This window comes from Hevea brasiliensis, chromosome 2 (assembly GCF_030052815.1).
Source record: "Hevea brasiliensis isolate MT/VB/25A 57/8 chromosome 2, ASM3005281v1, whole genome shotgun sequence".
Taxonomy (NCBI): domain Eukaryota; kingdom Viridiplantae; phylum Streptophyta; class Magnoliopsida; order Malpighiales; family Euphorbiaceae; genus Hevea; species Hevea brasiliensis.
The window spans coordinates 3,313,775-3,340,554 of NC_079494.1; the positions used below are offsets into that span (position 1 = coordinate 3,313,775).

Sequence of the window (26,780 nt, forward strand, 5' to 3'; positions counted from 1 at the left end):
TGACTTGAACTCATTTCTTTATTCATTAAAATAATTTAATTATTTTTATTTAAATAATATAAATAAAACCCCACATTAATTTTATCATTTAAAAAATTGTAATTCATAATTTAGAATTAATCACAAAATTAACATTTAATGAAAGTGTTTTATGTAATTTACATTGTAAAAATGACTATGATTTTGGCACTTTCAAGCTTCTAGAAAATGGAAGCAACATATAAATTTCAATTTATGTCATCCACTCTCAACAAAATGGTAGCTTTCTTTAGACTTGGTTTTGGTTTTGCTGGCTACCTTGTACTTTATCATCCTCACTATCTTGAAGAACCAGAAAGCACTCACCAGTTGTAATCCCAATGCCATCACCTAAACAAAAATACCCATTTAGATTTTTGTTTAAATGCCCAAAAAGTGAAATTTTTATTTGGTAAACTGAATATATATATATAATTATTATAACCGTTAATTATGGTAGAACCTGCATAAGATCACCACAATTAACAATTATAATGAACTCGTTGTATATACATCAATTTTATAGTATAATTTTCCAAAAGAGTGATGTCCTTATACCTTAATAACAAGTGGATTATTAGCTTTAATAGTAACATAAGTGAGGTAAGGCCCAGCTACCATTCTGGCAAACGAGAATATAATTGCGAATGACATCTGCAAGATGAGATTACATATAATTAAGACATTGTTTGGTTAGGGGTAAATGAGTTAGGAAAATTAGGTAGTGTCTACTTCCACTTCTACTTACTTAAGGCCTAAGATTCTTAATTAATTACATAACTTGTATGCAGTAGATTAAACGTGAGGTTTAGAGAAATTACATCTGCTGCTAAATTAAGGGCAGTGTCCCTGTAACCAAGTTCCTTGAGAAGTTCCCTCAAGTGGAGGAAAGGGCTTGACATCTCCGTCATCCACAGTGCCGTAACCAGTTCTGATCCACACTACGCCATAGAGGCAAACCATGAATCATCAATAAGTTTGTTGGTGAACAACCGTTGTTATTATAATAATCATATGATTAAAAGATTATTTAATTGTAATTTCATTCAAAACATTCTTCGATTTGATTCGAACCTATAAACAACAAATATAGAGAAATACAGAAGAATTGATTTAGGTTACCTTTTGATAAGCAAGGCCAGCTCCCAATCCAACAATGCTAACCAAATGGTGAATTGTATTGTCTAGATTGAATCGCTGGTCGAAGAGGCAACATATCAGATCATATATCAGATAAGAAACGCTCACTGCCAGCGTTCGCATCTGCTCCAATTAATTCAAACGTATAGATTAAATTGAATTCCAAAGAGATCTATCTCTATTGAAAACCATACCTGGCTCGATGAAGGTTTTGAAGCCAAAGGACACGCAGGGCACCTCCAATCTTCAACGGAAAGGGAAGCTAATGTCACAGCTAAAATTGCATGGATTGAAGAAACCAAACGATTGCAGAACTCGAAAGAACGATTTGGCAACAGCTTCCTGATCAACAGAAAAGTGGTTGCCCATGAAATCACTCCCAAGATTATTATATTTTCCATTTACAATTCTTTTCTTTTCCACAAGTTGAGATGAGAGTACAGTTCTTGTAGAAGTCTTTGCACAATGCAAGCGTGTTTCAACTTTCAATCTTGATTGTTTTTAGTTTGTAGTTGAGCTTCATTTATTTTGTGTCCATGGAAATAGGTGTGGAAGAAGTAATAAGGATTGGCTAACTATTTAATTATTTTCTTTATTTATTTATTTATATATTTAATTACAATCTATTTTTCTTTGTATTTGACTATGATATATATATTTTATATCTCTTTCTTGGTCAACTTGCCATTAGATATATGTTATAACAATAATTATCCTTGTTAGATACGGATTAGTGACAGAAACAGACTGACAATTTTAAGAGTCTTTGTTCTTATATAACTTACACATTCGCACACTCTATATCCTATATGAGATCCTAAAAGATAAGTTTCTTGGCACACCAACTTACAAACCTCAACTAAGGTCATATCGAGATACTTAGCTCTCTCTTATTTTTACTTAGACGTATTTTTTTTATCTATAAATAGAATATATACACAAATGAATTAGTGATAAGAATACACTAATATTAAAATCATGATAATTTTAACGAGTCTTCCTTTTTTTTAATTAAATTTTATTAAATTGGTAACATCATTTTCAGTTAGTTTCTTGGCATTTTCAGGCAAATCATTGAAGGGATTCAGGAGGTGAAAATAGCTACTTAACCATGACACCTGTCCTATCTCTTTCTTAATAATAATAATAATAATAATAATAATAATAATTACCAACTTTAGTTGCATATTTAAAAAAAAAAAAAAAAAAAAAAAAAAAACGAACGGCCCATATGAGAACTTGTTGATTAAAGAGGCTCATCTTAAAACTGGGCTTTGATCCAAGGGCTATATAAGAACCAGCTTCTAATAGCCAAGCCTTTATTTGTGAAAAAAAAATATTTTTTATTATTAAAAAAAAATTCAATTTAAATTATTATTTTTTAAATATTTTAAAATAAAAGTTTTATTATAAAAAATAGTGAGAAATAATTTTAAATTTTTTTAAATCTTAATTAAATTTTAAAAATAAAAAAATTTTTTTTTAGTTATCCATTTAAAAATAGACAAATGTGAATATAAAATATTATTTTTTAATTTTCCTAGAAAATTATTCTAATTTTCACAAGTGAATAAACCTTATTTTTATTTGAAAAATAAATAATATTTTTATATTCTTAAAGAAATTTATTTAGACATGGGCCCAAGCCCTAATATGGCAAGAGTGGGCCCAAATCCTAATAGCTATGAACAGCTCAGCCCATTAAAGCCAGCAATCGCAGCCCACTAACTGTGCTTTACTTCGTCGAACTTAATTTCGAGGAAAGATTCGCCGTTCCAACCACCGAGCCGGTTCCTAATAGCTATGAACAGCCCAGCCCATTAGAGCCAGCAATCGCAGCCCACTAACTGTGCTTTACTTCGTCGAGCTTAATTTCGAGGAAAGATTCGCCGTTCCAACCACCGAGCCGGTTCTTTCACCCAATATTTCGTGATGGAGATCTACCACGTACCGGCTAGCTTTCCTCTTCCGGTGCGTCATTTTCAAAGAAATTCGCCGTCAACGTCTTTGTCCTGCTCAGCCGCAGTTGTCAGTTCAAGTTCCCAGTCCGATAAGATTGAATCGGAATGTCGGAACCGGATGTTTATTCTTGGTATGGGATTTGTCGGGCAATTCTTTGCCCAGAGCCTCAAAAAGGAAGGCTGGTAAGTAACTCTTCTACTTCTCTGCACAACGAAACTGTCTTTGAACTTTTTAATATGCTGTGTTATTCTTCAGTCTTCATTGTTGCTTTATTAATTAAGTTTGAAACGAGCTGTCACTGGGACTGTCACTGGGACTGTTGCTTTAGGGCTGTCACTGGGACTTGCACAAGCATAATGAAGAAGAAGGAACTTGAAAAGAGAGGATTTGATGTTTGCCTTTTCGATGCAAATGAACCAGAGTGAGTTTCATGTTCTCTTTATTCAAGGACTCAAGGCTTCGTTTTATTTCATTAGTTCAGCCATTTTTGCTTCATAAAAAGTTGTAAATCGAACAAGTTTTAATTTTGCTACAAAATGGATGAACTGATAAATGGGTAATGGGTAAATTTTATAAGTCCTGAACTTTGTCCCACTAAAAAATCTAACTTTAAATTTGTTTCACAAAGGTTTTCATATTAAAAATTCTACAAATGCAGTTTCAACACTTTATAGATTCTCCTTTTATTATTATTTTTTTAATCTAGAAACCTAGAGGAATTTTTGTGAAACAAAAATTAAAGTTAAGGGATGGAAGTGAAGAACTGGCTATAAAAATTAACCCTAATAAATAAATGAATATACCAAATTTACTCACATGAGACGAGGAAAAGGGCAATAATAAGAATTGAAAATTATATTGGATAAGTATATTGAATAAATAATCTAGAGAAATGTTTTTTTTTTTTCCTTTAATTTATTTTTCAGTGTGTGAATAATAAATTGGCAGAAGCTATGGCTACAAAGTGGCTTTAATAACTTATCTTGAGATTTTTTTCCTAGCAGATTGAGCATTCTAAGTACTTTGAAATCTTATACCCACCTCCTTGTATCCATACCTTCTATTGTGGGCATTGGTGATCCGGTATGTTGTAACTACTTTCCCATCTTCATATTTTTATTTTGTGTTAATTTGATTCCTCTCAGTATGATAGGTTTGCTTATTGCTTTCTTATCATTATTTAGGTGCTTCGGCATGGAGACCTTCTCAGAAGTACACTGATGGATGGAAATCTTCAATGGCTTAGTTATCTGTCATCTACTAGTATGTCTTTGGTATTTTGCACGCATGCAGACATGAATATGAGACTCATCTTTACATGCTTGTATATGTCATGCATGCATTTTATGTTATTTTAGCCTTTATCCCTCTATTTGCTATTTATGATGCACAGCATTCACTGAAAAATAATTGCAAACACATTCTGCGGCCAAGTGCTTTGATTTCTTGGAAATGATATTAATCTATCTTACATAATGTCTTGTATCTGCTCTCAAGTGTCAATGGCAGTTTGTCTCAATAATCTAAACAGAAATTAATGGAAAGAGACGAAAAGGATTATTAATGCGGTATAGATATCCTTTTTCCATCACTATCAATAAGAAAACCCAAAAAAAAAAAAAGATATGGAAATGAAATAAAGAATACACATGGTAAAAGGATGTTGAATATTGACATTTATCATCAGTGATGCTAACTCTTCCAACCCACTTCGATTGACTAATATGTCCATTTTGGGAATTTCTCTGGAGAAGCTGCATTCTCTGTTATTGAATATATTCTTGCCCCTTGAGTGAGAAGTATCAATGCTATTTCAATTTCATCCACAATCATCCTGCAACTACTTGTTTTTTACTACATAAATCTGCTTCTTGTTGGCAGGTGTATATGGTAACTGTGCTGGTGCTTGGGTGGATGAGGAGTAAGCAACCATCTTGGATGCAAATTGTTATGCAAGATGTTTACATCAAATGCCACTAATTACACATATATAATGTCCATGTGACAGTTACCCAGCAAGCCCTGTAAGTGAGGTGGCTAAATCAAGGTTAGCAGCTGAGGAAGGATGGTTAAATCTGGGCAGCAGTCTTGGGCTTTCAATGCAAGTATTTCGACTTGGAGGTATCTATGGCCGTGGTAGAAGGTTGTGGTTGCTATCTCTGTATGCCCATGCGCAGTGGTTTTTGTTTAATTCAGACTTGAATTCAACAGTTGATTTCACACTTTTTCTGGCTTGTCTTTTAGCATAAGACATCCATAGTTCCATATATATTACTCCCAGTAGTACCATTTGACTTGGACAGACTGTTTTATTAGGATAATCCTGATAAATTTCTTTCTGACTAATTGATCATGTAACTGTCCTTGCACATATGTTTGTCATGAAGCTAAAGTTTGAGACAATTTTTTGCAGTGCTGTTGACACAATAATTAAGCAGGAGCCTTTGTCAAAATTTCAGAAAATGAGAGTATCCAGGCAATACACATCCAGAGTTCATGTTGAGGACATTTGCCAAGCACTCAAGGCTAGCATCTATATGCCCTCCATCAGGTTAAGTTTCCATCCAAGTCTCTTGCTATACTCTGTTGAATTATATATAATCCATGCAGGTTGTGAGATATGTGCCTGAAGCATCCTCAAATATGTCATTATCAGTAGAATTTACAATATTGTGGACGATGACCCAGCTCCCCGTGAGGAGGTGTTTGCATATGCAGAGGAGTTGATTGAGAAGAAGTGGCCTACCTGGGTTAGGCGAAGTACATCTTCTGAAAGAGCTATATCATGTGACAAGAAGGGTAGTTCCACAGGAGAGAAACGTGTTTGCAATGAGCGTATGAAAACAGAACTAGGAGTCACGCTTCTTCATCCAAGTTATAGATCAGGATTGCTGAGCATTATAGATCAGATGGAAAATCCATTTCAATCCAGTCCATTCCAATCGTGAGCAGTTCTTTTGTCAATAGAATTTTTTTTCCCCCAAAACAAATGTGAATAATTTAGAATCCAGCATATCATTCAATCATGGCGGACAAGTTTGTATTGGCTTCTGGTGTTGTAGAAACAAGTATAGGTTGGTGAGACGTGAGACAAAAAATGTATCTTGTATTGCATTTTGAAAAATATTGGAGCAACTTTTTCCCAATACTGAGGGAAATTGCCTCTCTCCCGCAGGTATAAGATTTATGCTTTTAAACCATCCTTTGTTTGCAATTGCTTATGTCCCCAGATGAGCTAACAGTTGCGATTATATATATATATATATATATATATATATATATATATGCGCGTGTGTGTGTCTGTTTGTGCGCGCGCGCCCCAGATCAGCTAACGGTTGCAATTTTATATATATATCTGTGTGTGTGTGTTTCTCTCCTGCAGGTATAAGATTTATGCTTTTAAACAATCCTTTGTTTGCAATTGCTTATGTCCCCAGATCAGCTAACAGTTGCGATTATATTTATATGGGGCAAAATATTCAATTTAACTCTTATATTTATTGAAAAAATTTAATTTAATTTATTTTTAATTTTTTGTTCAATATAAAAAAAATTAATTTAAGTGTGATTTAGTTCAAAAATTAAAATTTATGAGTTAAATCGGATAAAAATTTTAAAATAAATTAAATTTAACTTTTTTGAATTTTAAGATATATATATATATAACTGAAATATGCATTTAAAATTTACAGTCTTAAAGATTATTCTATTACTATTAAATTAACATTTATTGGTAAGTAATATTCATTTTTACCTTCGTAATGTGGATCTGTGCGCTTTCTTCTCTCTTGTGTAAAACCTACTATTGTGAAAACTTCAGCTAAACCACCAACCAGTCAGGATGGCCGAGTGGTCTAAGGCGCCAGACTCAAGTTCTGGTCCTCGTGAGAGGGCGTGGGTTCAAATCCCACTTCTGACAATATTCACTTGCATTTTCTTTAAACTTCTATAAGTAAGTTTAATTTTATTTTCTATAAAAATTTGTCTTTGTTACTCTCTATTTTTTTCTAATACTTGAATCTCTAAGCCTATTTAATTTATTCACATTTCAATCGATCACCATCTGGCCACTCAAAAGTATATTATAAAAGGAAAATTTGATTTGGACTAGTGTTAATAGTTTTAATTTCATTGGTTTCTTTTCTTAAAAGAAATTTACTTAATAATAGACAAATGGGAGTTTCATAGTGCTCTAAATTGGTTATCTACCACAAGACAAAATGTTCGTATTTTAATCCTTCACTTACTAAATACAGACGAAGAAAAGCAGTATTTCAATTTAAAACCAATAGTCATTCACATTTCATTTAGTGGAGAAGAAGCATTTTTCATTTTCCTTCCCACAGGAGAATAAGCTAAGTTCATAGAATGGAATTCAGAATTGAACCCATTAAGACTTATGATTTATCCTGTGAGAGTAGTCATATACAACGCTCGGTACCTTTATCATCTACTCCAAATTAACTAGTCTTCTGGTGAGACACACTATGTCACAAATTTTCTTGCAGATGATAGAATTCACTGATTCACAGCTGATTGGTAGCCCATAAAAGTGCCATTAAGTTGTCAAAATTAATAAACTCCAACCCTTGACGACCAAAAACAAGGGCTCCACTGTTCAAGGTAGACTATCCTATTACTAAGATTATGGTCGGATAAGTTGATCTTTTTCCTATTTTCGGCAACCAAATAACAACAAATGCGTGAAGTGAAGGGGAAATCTATGGAGACAGCTAAGTATTTTGGCCGCTCAAATCTGCTCGGAGCCTGGGTGGGATTGTTCGCAGCTCTTGCATTCAACTTCATATATATAATTGTACCTCCAACATATCCCCTACATCATAAGAAGAAAGACGGCTATAATTGATTAGCTAAAACAGCATACCTTGAAGAAGAAATCTTCGAAAAGACTGGCATAGCACCAAAAATAATTAGACAAAAATACTTACCTTGTAATAATTAAAGAGGTCAATATTTGCGATATCTTGCCCAAAACCCTTTTTTCCTGGCAGAATCCTTCTCTGACAGGGACTTACTCCATTTGGACCCAAATGAAAAGTGTCGTCTCAAGAACGGTTTGGCAGAGGAGCTTGCTGCATTGGAACTAGTCTCCATCTTTGGAGCTCCTTCCCATATGGCATTTTTTTGGTAGTCAAAATCATCAGAATCACTGTCAAGATAACTATCTATAACTCGGCTTCTTGAAATTTTATGGCTTCTAGACTTCAATTCTGCTTCAGCTCTTAAAGCCTTTTTGGTCATCTTTGAGACTTGCTTCTCTCCTCCCATGCATATTGGGCAAGCTGGGTCATACCTATCAACTTCCAGTGTCATGGTCTCCAAACACTCAGCATGGTACACATGACCACATACCAGCACAGCAACAACCGAGAGTTCATTGCTGGCAAGAATTCTCTGGCTGCTCCAAGAAGATCTCTCTGTCAAGAACTTCGAACAAGCCCCACAAGTTTGAAGATCTAAGGAGGGAGAACATGAAAACCTGCTACTGCATCCACTCACTTTGCTCAAACCATAGCCCAGGTGCTCACTGTCAAAAGACCACCTCTCCCTTTGTGAAGAAGCCACAAGCTCAGAAAAGGTTCGCATGGACCAACCATCAGAAGAACCACCGTGTGATCCCATTGCTAAGTCGTGGCTACAAGTGGAGAGCACAAATGATGACCTACCTTCAGATAAGGAGTAATTATTAGGCGACTTCAATCCCATAATTCGACTATCAGAAATCTGCCTTAATAGCCGATGCCCAGGTGAATGCCGAGCCCGTCTTGAGGGGGTCGAGTTTGGAGGAAGTGGATGACCACAGGTGGGCAAAGGATCAGCATTCGGTGTTGAAAATGATGAATGTACAGAAAATGAAAGCTTTGAGGCAGGTAGCTCTGCAATATCAGGAGATTCTGCTGAGTTCTTCCCCTGAAGATAATCAGAAAGAAGTCCAAGGATATTAAGCTATCAACAGGAAGAAAAAAAGAAAAAAAAATACAAACAAACAAAGGTTACAATAATAAATTTCATTTCAACTAGTTCAAACTCACATGTACAGGGTCATTGCTTTCCATTAATAGGCCTGCACAAAGAATACAAAAAGATATGAGATACAAAACAAGGTGGGCATCAAAAGACTGCATTTCAAAAACAAAAATATTAAGAACAGTTTGCAACAAAAAGAAGTTAGGGAAGGAATGGAACGGGTAATCACTACATGCATAGGACTCTGCCTTTTGTCAACTTCAGAAGGCATCAAGTAACAATTATAAATCAAAATCAAACGCTCATGATTATCACAATAAGCTGAAACATTCAATCAAGTCCATTAACAGCACATGCTCAATGACCTGGCACCACACACTGATCTGCCACAACAAGAGCAGAGGACGAGCAGTGGAATAACAGGAAGAGAAATGGTGTTTACAGGTTCCTTTTTTTTTCCAACAGGAGTTTTTCCAGGATTCAATTTCACAATTCATGAACTTTTACATTACAAATGGAGACTCGTGAACAAAAACTCAAGCATCAACATCACTAAAAAGATCCATGGAGAACATAGAGTAAGCTGAATTATTGCAGAAAGAAAAGGTACAAATTCATATTGCAAATATCAACAAATAGACATTTATTCAAATCCAAAGGAATTGGTAAATTTTTTGTACAAAAATATTGACAAAAAGAAATAGAAAATACTTCTATCAGGCTAATGAATAAAAAATTTTTGGTTTACATGGAGTGTAAACATTATATTCCAAGATTCAGCTCAAAAAGATGTTGAATGCTAGCACTCTGGAATAATAAGGGTCAAAGTAGAGAATGAGAAATTTGGTGAGATGAGCAACCATAAATGTTATAATCATACTTCGCTAAATTAACACTGGGCACTTCGTTATATATTTGTATGAGTGGGCTTGAGTTGTAACAAGATACAAGTACAGAATAAGTAAATAACAGTTTGAACTATGAATCCGTGCTTCATAGATACAGAAGTGTAGCATTCCAAAGACATGATGTATCTCTGTTGATCAATTTATGTATAACCATCTTGGGAGGATTTTTCATGGATAGCGAAGCACCTGAAGAGTAAACTTGTCCAGATAGAAACAACATGGCATTTAGACTAAGCACATTTGTAATTATGTCTACATCAAAGGGGGCCTATCTAGCTATCTGAAATGAATTAATGTGAATTACTTAGCCTTAGAATGGAGTTAAGATAATAATGCAACACTTTACCTGAACGTTGAGCAATTGGATTTGCTACCATTCCTTCATGTACTGGAGACTTTATAGAGACGGGTGTTCCAAAACTCTCATGCAGACTAACCTCATCAGAAAGATTACCCCTATCAGAGCCTAATGGCCCCTTCACCTCCACACTAACATCTCTGCTGAATCCATGAGAAGTTTGATATGGTGAATCATCAATCTCACCAGCCACACGCCTTCGATTTTCCCAACGGAAGCTCCATGTTGGAGAGCATCTGTCATTCCTAGGCACAGTGTTACCCCCAGTTCTGTTAGGAAGGTCTTTTTCTCTCGCAGCAATACAGCAAGCTGACCCCATGATCACTCAAATATAACAGACTACTTAACACCACAAACAAAACCCAAGAAGAAATGCTTAGCAGAGAAGACGCTAGAATCTCCTGCTGAAAAAGGTAAATACAAATAACATTATCAGATTTATTAACAAAAATTAATTCTGAATAAAAGCAGGAAAATAAGTAGATACAGACCTCAAATCAAGTCTCCAAGTGAAGAATCACACTGTTACATCTTCCTGAACAAATGGAGAGAGAAAAAAAAATCACATTTCTCTAACCAAAAGAATCATCAATTAATAACTTTAATTAAAAACTCACAGATACAGTTCATCCTTCTAAATGGAAAAAGCACATAATATGCATATTCTAAACCATTTGCCAACAAGAATTAAATAATTTTTTTAAGAAAAAAACAAAGAGGAGGTAATATGGTATCTTGCAAATTAAAAATATATCAAACAGAACTCCAAATAAAGTAATTAAATGCTAAAATAAACTCACATGCATCCACTAGCATTATAATTACCTAGCTTCAAACATGTTTTTGTAACGAAAGAAGATGGAAACTCTCTCTCTCTCTCTCTCTCTCTCTCTACCACACGCACACACACATGTGAAGATAGTGATCCTGAAACAACTCAATCGAAGAAAATGAAGAAAGAACAACTAAGATGACATCCATATAAATTTATAGCTTTCTCTCTTGTAAAACATTTTGCACCAGAACTTCTAAACCTTTTACCTTTCCATGTCACACGACCAAGCTTAATGATAATTTTGCATTGATCTTGGGGTCATAGCAAAGTAATTCAGAAATTATTATTAAGTATTTTTCTCTTCTAACTAGAAAATACGAGTTGCTGTAGTCAACAGGAAACTAAATAAAATAACTTCCAGCATCATTCAATAATACAGAAATTTATAACAGCTAGATGAATATTTCTTACATGATTCCTAACTCCAGAATTACTAGACATTGAGAATGCAGTCAAAATTAGTAAGTCTCATTTCATTTTAAGGTAAATATCATCTAGGGAACTTCCCTAAGTGAAACCAAAATTTAGTCCTTAAAAAGATATTAAATTTTAGTCCATAGACACTTATTTCGCTTCTATGAATGAGGTTTGAACTTCTTCCTCTTTGATTGGAAAGGGTAATGAGGCACTATTGGACATATCAGTAGTAGGCCAAGTCTGACGGAAGAAAAAGAACATGGGTGTTCAGGAAAACCCTTTTACAGATTGTCAATCTGGTTCACTAATACAATTAATTTTACTAATACTTCATAGCTCCCAACCATTAATAAAGTAATAACTTAAGAGATCCAAAGTAACACGCTAATCAGTTCGAGGACAACAAGGATATAAAGCGAGAATCCATTGATAATTACTCATTAAATGCATCCATATCCTACTACATGAATCAAAACACAACTATTTACTCAACAAACGCTTTAAACTCCCCATTAATACACATTATCTAAATAAATTAGCACATACTTTTACCCATAAATGTATACATCTACTAGCCGGCAGACAACGAATAAATAAAAATCCAGAAATTAAAAAAAAAAGCTGCAAATCAAATGAAATCGCTTAAAATCTCAAAACAAAAAATATATTAAAAAATGCAAATAAAATCGAGAACTACAGCAATCCATGACAAAATCAAACTAGGGTTTATCAACTATTTGTGTAAAAAGGAATTGAAAAACACAAAAATATAAAACGGAAGAAACAAAATCTCACCATTCTAAAGGAAAATATGATTCAACGAAGCGAACAGCACGCTAGATAAGAAAGCGCTTCTTCTTCTTCTTCTCGTTGTTCTTCGTCTTCGTCTTCGTCTTCGTCTTCACTGTACCTTAAAAATGGAAAGCCCAGACAGAGTGGGACCAAGGATTGGACTCATACGGTGTGCAGTATAACGACGTGAGAAGAGTTGGGCGTTGTTGGCAGAGGGAACGGGCGATCGTTATAACGGAGTTGAGAAGGATGTGTAAGTGAAGCCCACCTGGGGAATTGTGCCGCGTATGATAGTTTCGCTTTATGCCCTCCTTTTTCTGAGAAAGTTTGTCCCTTTCTTACCCAACCTTTTGAGTTTAATGGTGTCGCGTCTTGTGTATCCTGAATCGCGAAGGGCAAAAGGGTAAATTAAATATGAGCTTTGAAGGGTGCTTTCCATCTTTACCACACACGTGGACGCGGAGTGCCTAGTACGTGCTGCGCAGGCTATTTTCATAGCGAGTACAAAAGGGTGGCTTTTATTAAAGCAGTGATTCATCTTTAATTACAACTGTAAAACAGTATAAGCTTTCCTTTTATTTTGAGATGACCATTTATATAACATAAGAAGTTGTTTGGCTTACTTTATTAAAATCAGTTTTTTAAAATAAAAAAATTTATTAAAATCAATTTGTAAGTATATTAATTTAAAATTATAAATATTTAAAATTTTAAATAATTATATATTTAATTAAAATTTTTATAAATAATTGATAAATAATTAATATATTTAATAAAAAATAATTTATAAATATATTTATTATTAAAATAATTAAAAAAATATTAAATGAGTTTTATAATTAAATTTTAAAATTTAAATAAAAAAACATTTTAAAATTATTTATTAAATTAGTTTATAAATATTAAAATAAAAAATTAAATTTTCTAATTTTATTTTTTTAACTTATAAGCTCAATTTATAAGTTTAAATACTGTTATAAATAAACAGATTAACATATTTTTAGAATTTTAATTAATTTTTAAATTAAATATTTATATTAAAATATATTTAAAGTTAATTAAAATGTATATATAATTAAATTAAAAAATTTTAATATAAATGTTTATTGTAAAATTATTTAATTTATTTTAATATAACCTGACCCTTAAATATACTCAAGTTATCATATTATTTGAAAATTATTAATAAAATTATGGTAATAAAATTACAAATAAATATTTGATTTAATCTTTAATTATATTTTTATATTTATATAATTATAAATAAATATGAATGATGTGGATTAATTTAATTAGTTTTATTTATAAATAAGTTGATAAATTAAATTTATATAGAGAATATTTGGATTGACTACTTACTTTTAACTTTTAATTTAAAATATATTTTTTAACTTATAAATTAATTTAAGAATAAGTAATTAATTGTTTTATAAAACTACTTAAAAATAATTTTTAAATAATTTAAATGTTTAATTAAAATATATTACTAAATAATAAAAATTATATACACCGTTAACCAAAATATATAACTAATTATAACTGTTAAAAATGAGGTATTTACCACATTACAAATATAATTAATATTTAAATTTATCTTAAAATAACGATGGTATTAAATCAAATGACCAAACACAACCACCATCTAGCCTTAAATTATCTATAAAACTAGCTTGTTTAGAGCGAGTTTTCCTTCAATCATGCAATACCTTGTTTTTACATTTATTGCTCAAAAAAATTTAAAAATAAAATAAAATAATAATATGTAATAAATAAAATAGGAAGTGAAAATTTTAAAATCATGTGGTTATGCTGATAGCAAGATATTGCAACGTGGAATATGGGTACAAAGAAAGAACGTTAAGATTGGGAGAAGGATTCTCAATTGATGAGTCTACGTTGATCAAGTCAGTAGGATATAATGAATGAGAGATCATGTTGACCTTTAAGGTCATGAGTTTCCTCTAGATTCCAAGTGTGAAAGAAAGAAATTCTTGAATTGAAAGTTTTTCGAGTTTGAGAACTTATCCTTTAAGTTATTCTATAATGGTAATTTATATCTGAATTTTTTTTTTGTCTAATATAAAAAATTTCATTTATTCATATAAAGAGAGTACAAATGGGGATAAATTACAATAATGAACATTAACCTACCCATACATCTATACTATTCAAAAAAGTTGGAAGAAGAAAATAGATGATACCCTTATAAAGATCTGGAGAAAAAGCATTGATTTTTTACATTTACCTTTGCATACAAAGATGTTGTAGACGGGTGAAAAACGTATTGATCTCCGAGTAGATTGGTGTAAAGGTTCTCTACCATCTGCAACCTGGTGGCATCACATAAACTTTGATTTTTACTTGAAAATTTTCTTATCCACTAGATAAGGTGAGGCAATGATCTTTAAGAAAATGTGAAGATAACTCTTCTTTCAAGCTTAGAAATCCCATATCAAGGACAAAACCAAAAGTTATAGGAGGCCAACTTCACAAACAGGATAAAAAAACTAAATAAATCCATGAAAAATCAATGGGTATAGAAGAATTACCTTTATTCATAAGGAAAATAACTGAAAAAGTAAAGATAAGATAAGTAAGGGGTACTGCCGGCTAGGGAAAGGCTGGCAACAACCCTTAGTTGAGTTGTAAGAAAAACTTTGGAGAGAGAAGTTGGAGGAAAAGTAATGCATGAGGTTTTCCATATCTAAGTATTTATCTTATGATTGTCCAGTTATTGTTATTTTAGCATATGAAAAATTATGTGGTGATTGTTTGAATATCTAATTATTGATTCTAATATACTGAAATTTATTGAGAGTCAAAGTTATTGTTAAATACTATTCCACTATTAATAGATATGACCAATCAAGAAGTCTTTGCGTATGCGTCATGATTTATCTATTGGATAATATGATACCTTTGTAGGGTTGAATGAGGACAGAGTCCATTTTGCATTTAGTCTCGAGGCCAAAAATATTGATCAGGTTAAACGCTTTTTATTCCTTATTGTGAACTCTCAAATGGGATGTTTAGTTATCAATCGGGTTAATATATGATTCCACTTGCCGTTATTTATTCAATGTATATTTTTAGGCCATATCAGTTGTTACCTATGGTCCGTTTTGAGGTAGACTACAAAGGGAGTTATACTAATTCTCTATATTTTAATAAATCAATTGCACCGATAGTGTCAAGGTGAAAACTTTCAACCAATGAGTATCTCATCAGTTAAATTGTTATAGAAAGTTATTTACATTAAACCAAATTGAAATCTTCTCGTTACAAGACAACCCTTTTAGGATTTCTCCTTTAATTAATGGATGTTCATATTAATTCAAGGCGATAATTCGGAAATATGTTGTTTTGAGTCTATTGATTTATAACACCTTGTTAGGAATGAGCAACTTCTTTTATTACGAAATGGCACCTCTTTTATTATGAAACAACACCTTAGTCTCTTGAGGTGAATTTTCATTGTTTCAATTTTAAAAAACGATCACTATATGCATATATGGATTAAAACTTCCTAGTGTTGATTGCTTATGTGATCTTGGGTGTCAGCTTCTATCCTGGTGGTAGGCATTAGTAGTGTGATTTGTCAAGATCCCGGATGTTGTCTCCCAAATGTAGCTTTGTGTAGAGATGAGTATTTACTGCCTTATTATTCTTGAACATCAAGCTGCATTCCTAATGTCCAAAGTCTTCCTGGTCTTCTATTCGAGTATCCAAAGTCTTCTTAATCTTCTTTCTTCATTTCGAGGGTCCCTTTGAAGGAGTTGACATCTTGAGACCCTAGGAGAGTTATTTGTCTTTCATACTCATAGTGTTATGCGAAGCTTTTCTTTGAGAGGCTCGAGGCAATCTTTTTGAGTGCAAAAGAGTTGATTTAAAGACTACTTGTGTTTTCTCTATCATGTTGTTTACTTGAGGATGAGAATATTGAAGCCATATGTCGATTTGGCATCTCATTATTTGCAAGTGTTGGAAAGACATATTTGAATCATGGTCATATACAAAAATTTACGAGGATTGTTGTGAATGGAGTAGTCTTTTCACTCATTGACATGAGATTGTGTCTCAAGACTTTTTCCATGACTCTCAACACATTAAAAACCTTATTTGGATAGTGATGACAAGCATTTATGCTTTTTTAAATGGAGAAAATGAAAACAAAGCTTCCCATAAATGATGCTATTTTGATGTGGTTCGAGATATACTGACCACTGCTAATACCATACCCTAGAGCATATCATTGTATTGTATCTTGCAAGTATTCATTTCCCATTAATGGCAAATATCATTTTTTTTTAATTTGAATGGTTTGAATTTATTTGAAATTGTCATTTAATATCTTATTAGATGTTCTATTCTTAAGTTGTTAAGAATATGAGTAACAGAATATTCTAGTACAAGTATTATAAATTCGATTCATAATCAAAGATACTTCATTAGGCATGACTTATCTGAAATAATTATCACTTATATTTATTTTCATGGATTAGTATGCGATACTAATGGAACGGAATGGTGAGTCTCATGCCATATGACAAACATCATGGGCACTTATAAGATAAGTAGGCTAAACCAGTAATATAGAATGAATTATACATGGAGTTTACTCTTATCAATGCAAAGTCATCTAGATCATAATAGTGCATATAATTCCTTGATCTGAGATAACACAATTATCTTGTATATAGGTGGTTTGAGTTTTATACTGCTTTATGCTTGTACTATATATGAGTATACGAGCATGTGTTAGCGGACTAGTTATGTGTGGAGATAAGTGTTAGTCAAGATGAGATCCCTTACTCTAAGTAAATAGGGATAAAATCTTATGTCCATTTAATTATTCTTGATGAACTCAAGTTCCTGATCATGACATATAAACTTAATCAGAAAAAAGTTTTTAACAGGAAAGTCTTATTAATCAATAATTAGAATTAAAAGAGGACATATAATTCTATGCAAAAGAGTTTGACCTGAATTATAACTCTAGCTGGAATCGAAATTTTGTAATAGAGAGATTTTAGTACATGACATATATGATCAAGGTTCATGAATTGGGAATTAATTCATAACTGATTTGGTAGTCATGATACATTATGCTAGATGTCAACCATGATTTATGAGAACTTAAATGAAAAGGGAATTTCATTTTAAATTTAAAATGGTTTCAATAATATTAAGGAGCTAATATCATTCTTATTGTCAATTAGTAATGAACCTAGCAAGTCACACACATAAAAGTATCAAGATCAAAGCAAAATTAATTTGATTAATTAATTAGATGGTTTAATTAATTAATTAAATTAATAAATTTAGTTTATAATTAGATTACAAAGTCCATAGCATGACTTAAAATTAAATTTACTAATGAAAATATTCAAATTAATATTTAAAGTATTTAAATATAAACTTAATTAAGGATGAAAATTAATTTGATTAATTTGGATTATGGACTTAGTCAAAATTTAGAAAGTACTTAGTCAAAATTTAGAAAGTTTGACTTGTCAAATTTTGATTAGGAAGAAAGATTAATTAGTATTAAGAATGCTAATTAATCAAAATTAAATTTTTAATTAAAATTAAGCATTGAAAAGTGTACCAATCATATTTTGAAAACTCATTTAATGGTTAAATGAGAATTTAACACTTGCAAGCTTACTCTTTAATTAAGGAAATTAAAAAAGGAATAAAAGGAGAAAAAGAAAGATAAATAAATAAATAAATATATATATATATATATATATATATATATATATATATATATATATATATATATATATATATATATATTTATCTTCTTCTCCATGTGCCGTCCATCATTCCTCCATAGACAAATAAATTTTCTCATCTTCCTAGCTTGAAATTCAAGAGAAATAATTGTTGTTGATCTTGAATCAAACCTTGAGAAAGTGTTTCTCATTACTTCCAATTACTTAGAGCCAATAAAACTTGTCTTCTCCTTTCTTTTCAACTTAGCCGAATTACAAGTAAGGAGAGTCAAGGGTATTTCTTTAGATCAAAGTGCTTTAATTAAGGGACTTGCGTGGACAAGCTGAAGAGCCAACACTTAGTGGCTTCACTCCCCATATTGAAGGTAGAATTTTGATTCTGTGCCTATTTGGATGAGTTTTCTCCATAAATCCTAACTTATTAGAATTTAGAGATTTTAGTTCCTAATGGCTAATTAGACTTATTAGCAATTGAGAAATATGTTTTATGATTAAAACAAAGTATTTTGCAATAGTATAAAGTGTTTATGTATGTGTGGAAGAAAGATATATTCTTGAATCAAAAGTTTCTCAAGGTTGAGAACTTACCCCACTAAGTTGTGTGACACTAGTATTTATACATGAAAATTTGCATTGTGATTGATTAATTGTTGTTCTTCTAGCAGATGGAGTACTTGTGGTGATTGCTTGAGTATCTGGTTGCTTTATTTAACCTACAAAGATTCATTGGGATTCAAAAGTTATTATCAGATATTATTCCACTGTTAATAAACATGACCAATCAAGAATTCTTGAATATACATTTTGTTGAAGTCAGGATTCATCTAATAAATAATCCTCAGTCTTGTTGGGTTGAATGAGGACATAATCTTTCTTGCATTTAGTCTTGAGGTAGAAAATACTGATGAACTTGAATGCTTCATATTCCTAGTTGCGAATCTAGTCCCTAGCTGGAGGCAATGGAAAAAAGGGAGAAGAAAAAAAAAATAATTTTTTAAAATTTTTTAATTTAGACATTAAATAAAGGAGAAAAAAAAAGAAAAAAAGAGAAATTTTATTTCTCAGCTCTTTATAATTAATTCAAAATATTTCTCTTTAAATTAAAGAGAAATGAATATTATTTATATTAAAATGTTTAAATATCATTTTACAATATAATAAATATAAGAAAAAAAATATAATAATTATATTTTTTTTTCTTTCAAAAGAGAAAATATATTTTTTTCTATTTTAATAATTTATAGAATATTTTATCTAAGCAATATAAAGTTAACTTTTTTTTATTTTCTTCTCTGTTTAATTATTTTTATTGATTATGGTTTGTTTTATAATATATATTTTTGGACCATATACAAATAATTAATTTATAATTTAAATGTTTGAAAGAATAAAAATAATAAAAATAAAAAAATAATTATTAATTATGTAAAATGAATAATTTTTATTCCTATCCAAACTTGCTATCCATATTTGGATTTACTTTACCCTTGTATGTCCTCTTCTCTCATCCCCATCCAAACGAAACTGACAGAGACATCGCAATTTTGCTTTCAAACCCTAGACAGCCTTAAGCTGCCGCAACGCTTGAAGCCACCATCTTCATTGTCCTTAACGATTGCCGCTCGCTTTCTCCCCATCGTCGCCGTCACTATCTTTTACCATTTTGAAGCCATGGCGATCGCTGTTTAGAATGAACGAGGAGCACTAAATAGCTGTCCATTTCTCTCCATTGTCCAAATCACCGTCACTGTGTGTGGGTGAGTTCCCCCCCCCCCCCCCTCTCTCTCTCTCTCTCTCTCTCTGTTAAGGAATTTTTCACTTATGTGCTGTGGAATTCCTGTATAGTTGGTGTGCATTTAGTTCTGTAAAGTACTTTTCTATTTCGGGTAATGAGGATAGTTAAACGGGTTCTTGAAAATTTTTGCAGGCACCCTACGACTAATGAGTAATTAGAACTATTGCTATAATGATACACTGAGTAATGTGTAATCGAACCCTTTGCTTGAATATTGTAGCTTTTTTTCGATGCATTGCGTTTGTGATTTCAATTGTCAACATGAATATATTTGATTAATAAGGAGAAGTTTAGTTTGTTGCCTTTACTTTTAGAAGGTATGCAAAGTTAACTAGCCAGTCCCCATCTTGAATTGATGCTTAAAGAAAATGCCTCATGGTCAACATTTGTATAATAGTATGTTTATTTTTGGTGGTGAAGTGTTTTAATACAAGGGATGACTTCTGAATTTAGGGCATCCATTAACGGGGATTTCATCACTAAGAATGATGAAGCTACTTTTATCACAAGTTTTGAACTGGCCATAGTTATTAAAGGCTCAAGGCACACTAAGGCACCAAGGAATCCTGGAGCCTAGGTGCAAGGCCTGAGCGAGGTGAGGTGCAAAAGTAAAAAATTTAAAAAGTTCATAAAAATCAAATAAATGTGATGTTTTTCTTTTTTTTTTCTTTTGGCATATATCTTGAATTAGGTTTGTTGGTTTGAGTTTAAGTGGTTGTCCTTTTTCCTAATGAAAATGCTCGCTAAAGATAGCAATAAAGAAAGCATGCCTTTCTAGAACCTTGTGCCTAGAACAAAGGCGCACACTTAAGCGCATAAGGCGCTAGGGTTCGAGCCTGGTGAGCCTGAGGCGCGCCTTTAAGAACTATGGAGCTGGCTAAGATCAGTGCTTTACTATTTGTATTTCTTCCATGAGGGTTTCCTTTCTTTTAATATTCATTTTTTGCTCATTCGTTATCCACAGTTAATAAACTTTTTTTTTCCTCCCGAAAAAGTTTATTTTGGTTTTTGGAGTCATCTGGTATTATTTGGTGTTTTGTTATAAGATATGATTTGTGGGACTTTTGTTTATGGGTTGTTGTTGCTGCAAATGGATGGAAAGTTGATCTGATAAAATTATCATCTGGCAATTGTATATTTTTCCACATAAAAACCTGTTTTCTTTAGCATTTTTCTGTTTTTGTATGGTACTGTTAGCATTAAGGATTATAGATCTGAAAAGAAAAATATTGCTTTAGAATTTTATACGGAAAGTCTGGAGGGACACACTTTCTTTTTCATGACTTCTTCTGGTTCCTATATGTCCCCACTCTGCCATCAGAGCTAAAATATACGGCGTTCTAAAAAGAAACTTGGGTGGTTGTTTCTCTTTGTTATAGATCTTTTTTAATTTCCCTTGTTAATTTCTCTTGTTACCTTATGTCCAAAAAGGTACTTGAAAATGATTCTAAATGGATACACAATGCCTCCTGTGGCTAGATGTGCTTTTACAAACACCAGGGCATGTAAACCCATGCCTAGTAGCCTGATATCTGCTTGTGTTCCACCATTGACTTCCAAGGCTGCATTCTTAAACATCAGGAGCTCATGGCTGTCGGTTCCAGATCTTGATTCTAAATCCTGGTCATATAGAGGTATATGCAAATATTCTTGTCTGTCTCTTTCTTTTTTTTTCTCTCTTATTTTATTTTGTCCTTAATTCCCCATTTTTCTGGAAGTGGATGAGAAGCAAATGGTTGATTTTGTATAGGCAACATATTTGGTACTTTTTTATCAAGTGGGCATATCACGAAGCCATGACTCATTAATGAATTCTCAACATAACTCTGCTCATTTCGGTGGTCTTGATATGATGTAGAGCATCTGAATCATGGTTCCTTTTTGTTCTAATTTAGACTTCTTTAATAATAGGTTCGCCATTCTTGCACCTTTCTGCTGCATCAACCCTGCTCTTAAGTGGGGATCAAGGAGGAATTTGGCACACAATTCCCTCATTACCGAGGAAGCGAAGATCATATGTGTTCCCTCGAGCATCCAAAGATGTCCCATACAGTTTTCGCTACCCTCCTATGACCAAGAAGCCAAGATGGTGGTGGAGGACTTTAGCATGTCTCCCCTATTTGATGCCTCTTCATGAGACATGGATGTATGCTGAGACTGCATATCATCTACATCCCTTCCTTGAAGACTTTGAATTTTTGACATACCCATTCCTTGGAGCGATTGGCAGGTTGCCAAGCTGGTTCCTGATGGCATATTTCTTTGTTGCATATCTTGGAATTGTGAGAAGGAAGGAGTGGCCACACTTTTTCAGATTTCATGTGGTGATGGGCATGTTGTTGGAGATTGCTCTTCAAGTGATTGGGACTATGAGCCGTTGGATGCCACTTGCTTTCTACTGGGGTAAATTAGGTATGCATTTTTGGACAGCGATAGCATTTGCTTACCTTTTTACGGTGTTGGAGTGCATACGGTGTGCTCTTGCTGGTATGTATGCTGATGTCCCTTTTGCCTGTGATGCAGCATACATCCAAATCCCTTACGATTAGGTAGTATAAGAACTTAAATTAGTGTGGTCTTTCCATTTTATGGTTTTATTGGACACTTTTTGAGCAGAAATGTATGGCTTAATGCTAAATACATCTTGTGTAAATGTTTCATTTGGGTTACCTGAGTGCCAGGGATTCACATATGAAGTGCTTTTTTTTTTTTTAATTGTTATACATGTTACTTTGAAGTTTTAAAATATCCGTGTAATCTTGCCACTGTTCCTCTACTTTAAGAAGTTCCTGGTTGTGGATTAGCTCAGTAATCGTAAGTGTCCTTTTTGCAGCTGGCTGGATACTGAATACAGATCATATTATGTATGCCTAGAGGTTTAATACAAAGCTTTGGTTCCCAAGTGGAATTCCTGGTCTGGAATTGATTAAATCATCTTGCATATTTTGTTTGATTTATCATCCATAGAGAATGACTGGATTCAATTCAACTCAAAGATGATAATTGAATTTATGAGTTGCGCAGAGCGGTTCACTAGTTTTCCTCGGGGTTGTTCTCATCGACTGTTTTGGACGGTCCAAAGATTTACAAGCAAATGTTGCCTTTGGTTGAACTAATAACTTTTGTACTTGAACGTCAGATTGGGACCGGCAGAGGGCCAGAGGCAATTTTGAAGGTTGATTTGTCTTTGAACCTAGCCAACTTATTGATCATAAGTGGCAGGCAGAAGTCTTTGGGAAGCCTGAGAGCCCAAAAGTCAAGCTGATCGTTGTCTTATTGATTAGCCAATGATTACGTGAGTGAGTGGCCCTATGCGTCAATAGGAGCCCCACCCCCAGTAAGAACAATGGCTCTCGCACCATCATCATCTCTTGAAAAAAAAAAAAAAAAAGTTTTGGGCCAATACCAAAAGGGCTAAGGGGAAAAGTTTGGCCTTCAATAATGTAGAGATAATTCCCAACTTGATTAATGATCGTCGATAGGGGAAACCAACTTAGCACGCCTGTGATTTGAGCTGATGCAATCATAACCTACTCAAATTCGGACCCATTTGTGAGTTTTTCTTTACACACTCAATTATTATTTTTCTTTAATCATTATATTTGAGCATGTCATTGTAGTCTCAAGTCATCCTTGGGTGGCTTTCAAAGCAAAATCTTTAATTAAACACAATTGTTTGGTCATTTATGCTGAATTAAGCCACCAATCTTGTATGTTTGGTATTATCATAATTCCAATTTAATTGGTGCAGGAAAACACATCTATTACCATTTTAATTGGTTGAGAAAATGACATGGGTATGCTTCCAATTATCTAAATTATTTAAAGAACAAAAAATCTAAATGGGACATTATTATTATTATTATTATTATTATTATTATTATTGGTAAGTGGAGGTTGTCACCTTAGCTTGTTTCTTGTTATTGTTAAGTTCAATTAAATAGCTGCAGAATTTAAATCAGTCTCTGGTAAATTTATCATTGCTATAGCTTTAGTTGACATTATAAAGCCACTTAAAATTTTAAAACTATTGACGATCCACTAAACTAAGGGAAAATGACACAATTTGCTCTGCCAGTTTATTAGTGACTACCCACATGCTTTCATCACCTCCTATCTGATAATATTTATCCTTTACAAAACTTTATTTATCATGCAATCAAATGCCTAACATGGAAAGGCATGACTGCTGAATCATCATCCTTTGCTTCTTCTTTTGGACATATATATATATATATATATATATATATTCTTTGCCTACCTAAATTTACGCACTTCCTTTGCCTCCATTCATTTTATTTTTTTTAATGCTCTTGGTTGAAAAGTTTTCTTATTGAATAAGTAATTTAATTTAATAATAGTAGTTATGGCATCTCAGAAGTAAGTGCTTTACAAAACTAATTAAAATGAAAGGGGATATGGCAACCCACTGAAAGAGTCAACAATAATACAAGTACATTATTTGTATTTGTTTATTAATGTTATTTGAATGCTTAAAGAGACTAAATTAATTTATAATCTAATTAATAAAGAGACTAAATTAATTTATATTCTAATTAATATTTATTTTTTTCTTAGAGATTAAGACTATTTATTTTATGAAAAATATCTTATATGTGAAAGATGTTTTTCATGAAAATTTTTCATAAAAATATTTTTTATTATTTGTTTATAATATTAAATTAATGGTACGTGTTTATATCATATATAAGTATTTTCACATTTTAATAAGATTATTAGAAAAAAAAAAAAAGAAAATGACTTCCCTTTCCTTAAAAATGATATAATTTTCTGTTTGATAAAAAAAAATTAAAAAATGTGAAAAATATTTTTTATAAAATAAATGGAACCTAAATGTTAACCCTGGTAGTAGATTAACAATTATTTTCTGTAAAAAAATAAAATTTATACAAGTAAAATTTAATCCTTAATTTTTATCTTGTACCAAATACATGTGATTTCTTTCATTAGGAAGGGCATCCATCTTTCTTATTGTTGTCCTCTAACGTTGACGTAACAATAAATATATAATTTTTTTTTTTAATTTAAGGTGAATGATGAATTTAATTCTCACATACATGTATTGAAACGTTGTAATCTCTATAGGAAGACTACTAATGTTCTTACTGGATCATCAGCAGGGAGGCACAAAAAAAAGGGAAAAAAGGAAAAAGATTAGGAGACCATCCAAATCATCTCCTAAAACTTTAAAAGTCGTCTCCTAAAGTTTAGGGTACAACAAAACTCGTCCTCAATATTTGTCTCCTCAGCGAGCATCTCCATTTTTTATGGAGGTAATTTTAGAGAGTCGTCTCCATTTTCAGGCATGGAAATCATTCCCATTTTTTGAGATGATTATCGTCCCCTAACATAGGGACTAAAGTCGTCCCCATTTTAAGAGGACGATACTCGTCCCTTATAATAATAGGTAAGATGTTAGAGACAAGAATTTGCTAAATGAGAAATAATTTTTAACATTTATATCAATTCTTTTTTATAAATTTTTTTAAGTGATTATTAATATGTACCATATTTTGTCTAAAATTACAAAAATTCAGAACACATAATATTATATCAAAATACAAAAAAAAAAAAAATCACATTGTAAAAGTTTCCTTACTTTGTTCCTTTATATCATTTTTCTAATTTTTGTTTACTAATTACTACATTCTTATAAAAGGTCAACAAAATCAAACATATAATTAAATTTTAATTAAAAAGCTAATAGAGACGATAATTATTTTCATTCATTTATTTAAATATTGTGTCACGACCCAACCTATGGGCCAGACTGGCACTAGGACCCGGGCCAGCCTAAAGCCCCCGAGGCCCGTAGTAAGCCTAACTATTCACTTAACCCAACTCTAAGGCCCATTTGGGCCCAATTTCAAGAAATCAATCGGACAGAGTCCGGCCATAAAATGGACCTTTCAACGGGGAGTTTTTGACTCACCTGACCTGTAAACACAATAAATACTCAATTGGGGAGCTCAGCTCACCCTCCACATACTCATCAGCATAAAAATAAATGGGAGCTCAGCTTCCTCATCCAATCAATCAAACATGCATAGAATATTAAGTTTACAGGTCCAAAATAATAATTTAGTTTACAGACCCATATCAAATAAATATTTCTAACACATGCGGAAATTCTAGAAATTTATAGAATTACACAAGCATGAATAAATAACCTGCGAGGGAGAAAGCAGGTTAACCTCAAAAATATCTTCCTGTGGCCTGGAAAAATATTGAACAGGAGTGAGCGTTCGACTCAGAGAGTAAAATATCAATTTTAACCATAATCTCTATAACTAACTAAAACTAATGCACCCTGTGGAGTGAAATGCATTCATATCATAACAGCAAAAAGGTAATTTGGAGCACTCACACACCCAGTAATATCAATCATAATATATGGGAGCTGATCCCCTATACAGCTCTCTTAAATCCAACCTGGTGCCAGGGAAGAACTCAAGCCGGACTTTCGCTTAATAAACCAAATCGGGGTCCCAGCGAATAACTCAAGCCGTGACTATCCCGAAGGACCGGGTCCCAGCGAAGATCTCAAGCCGTGTCTACCCGTCCTATCCATAGTCCACACCACATCACACGCACACAAACGCACGCACACTGCTCCAAATTACCACAACAACATCCATGGCACTTTAACAGTTATAAATACAACATAAAACATGCCTAGAGTTTATCTACATAGATACATACATATAAGTGATGCATGAACATGCTTGAACATATAATAATAGTGAAATTACAATTAAAATTAATATTTTACTCACAGACTTGACAACGGTCACTGGGGCGGCTAGGC

The 26,780-nt window shown here is 32.5% G+C and overlaps 4 protein-coding genes and 1 non-coding gene across 10 annotated transcripts; 3 read left to right on the forward strand and 2 right to left on the reverse strand.

The window, feature by feature from the left end:
* Positions 1 to 87: 87 nt before the first annotated feature.
* Positions 88 to 1,681, reverse strand: LOC110634023 (uncharacterized). 2 transcript variants are annotated; one of them, XM_021782913.2, is made up of 5 exons: positions 1,353 to 1,681; positions 1,141 to 1,215; positions 840 to 959; positions 577 to 672; positions 88 to 369 (listed from the first exon to the last, which is right to left on the reverse strand). In XM_021782913.2, exons 1-5 carry the CDS (start codon positions 1,557 to 1,559, stop codon positions 238 to 240), a joined length of 630 nt encoding a protein of 209 aa, XP_021638605.2. In that variant the 5' UTR covers positions 1,560 to 1,681; the 3' UTR covers positions 88 to 237. The 2 variants fall into 2 exon arrangements, with proteins under 2 accessions (XP_021638605.2, XP_021638597.2); XM_021782905.2 differs by having other exon boundaries at positions 1,141 to 1,281.
* Positions 1,682 to 3,014: 1,333 nt separating this feature from the next.
* Positions 3,015 to 6,320, forward strand: LOC110632513 (uncharacterized). 4 transcript variants are annotated; one of them, XM_021780793.2, is made up of 8 exons: positions 3,015 to 3,302; positions 3,449 to 3,541; positions 4,122 to 4,203; positions 4,305 to 4,383; positions 5,002 to 5,041; positions 5,129 to 5,263; positions 5,534 to 5,645; positions 5,731 to 6,100. In XM_021780793.2, exons 1-8 carry the CDS (start codon positions 3,091 to 3,093, stop codon positions 5,845 to 5,847), a joined length of 870 nt encoding a protein of 289 aa, XP_021636485.2. In that variant the 5' UTR covers positions 3,015 to 3,090; the 3' UTR covers positions 5,848 to 6,100. The 4 variants fall into 4 exon arrangements, with proteins under 4 accessions (XP_021636485.2, XP_021636478.2, XP_021636464.2 ...); XM_021780786.2 differs by having other exon boundaries at positions 3,017 to 3,302; positions 5,534 to 5,671; positions 5,780 to 6,320; XM_021780772.2 differs by having other exon boundaries at positions 3,019 to 3,302; positions 5,534 to 5,671; positions 5,777 to 6,320.
* Positions 6,321 to 6,955: 635 nt separating this feature from the next.
* TRNAL-CAA (transfer RNA leucine (anticodon CAA)) lies at positions 6,956 to 7,039 on the forward strand. The gene has a single exon. It is a non-coding gene; the product is annotated as a tRNA-Leu (tRNA).
* Positions 7,040 to 7,392: 353 nt separating this feature from the next.
* On the reverse strand, positions 7,393 to 12,719 carry LOC110632479 (uncharacterized). 2 transcript variants are annotated; one of them, XM_058132417.1, is made up of 6 exons: positions 12,422 to 12,719; positions 10,866 to 10,909; positions 10,363 to 10,775; positions 9,174 to 9,205; positions 8,070 to 9,051; positions 7,393 to 7,954 (listed from the first exon to the last, which is right to left on the reverse strand). In XM_058132417.1, exons 3-5 carry the CDS (start codon positions 10,691 to 10,693, stop codon positions 8,089 to 8,091), a joined length of 1,326 nt encoding a protein of 441 aa, XP_057988400.1. In that variant the 5' UTR covers positions 10,694 to 10,775; positions 10,866 to 10,909; positions 12,422 to 12,719; the 3' UTR covers positions 7,393 to 7,954; positions 8,070 to 8,088. The 2 variants fall into 2 exon arrangements, with proteins under 2 accessions (XP_057988400.1, XP_021636440.1); XM_021780748.2 differs by having other exon boundaries at positions 10,363 to 10,778; positions 12,422 to 12,718.
* Positions 12,720 to 19,621: 6,902 nt separating this feature from the next.
* LOC110632461 (protein TIC 20-I, chloroplastic-like) lies at positions 19,622 to 22,643 on the forward strand. Its single transcript, XM_021780702.2, has 3 exons — positions 19,622 to 19,913; positions 21,383 to 21,585; positions 21,863 to 22,643. The coding sequence occupies exons 2-3, from the start codon at positions 21,393 to 21,395 to the stop codon at positions 22,498 to 22,500; spliced, it is 831 nt and encodes a 276-aa protein (XP_021636394.2). The 5' UTR covers positions 19,622 to 19,913; positions 21,383 to 21,392; the 3' UTR covers positions 22,501 to 22,643.
* Positions 22,644 to 26,780: the final 4,137 nt, after the last annotated feature.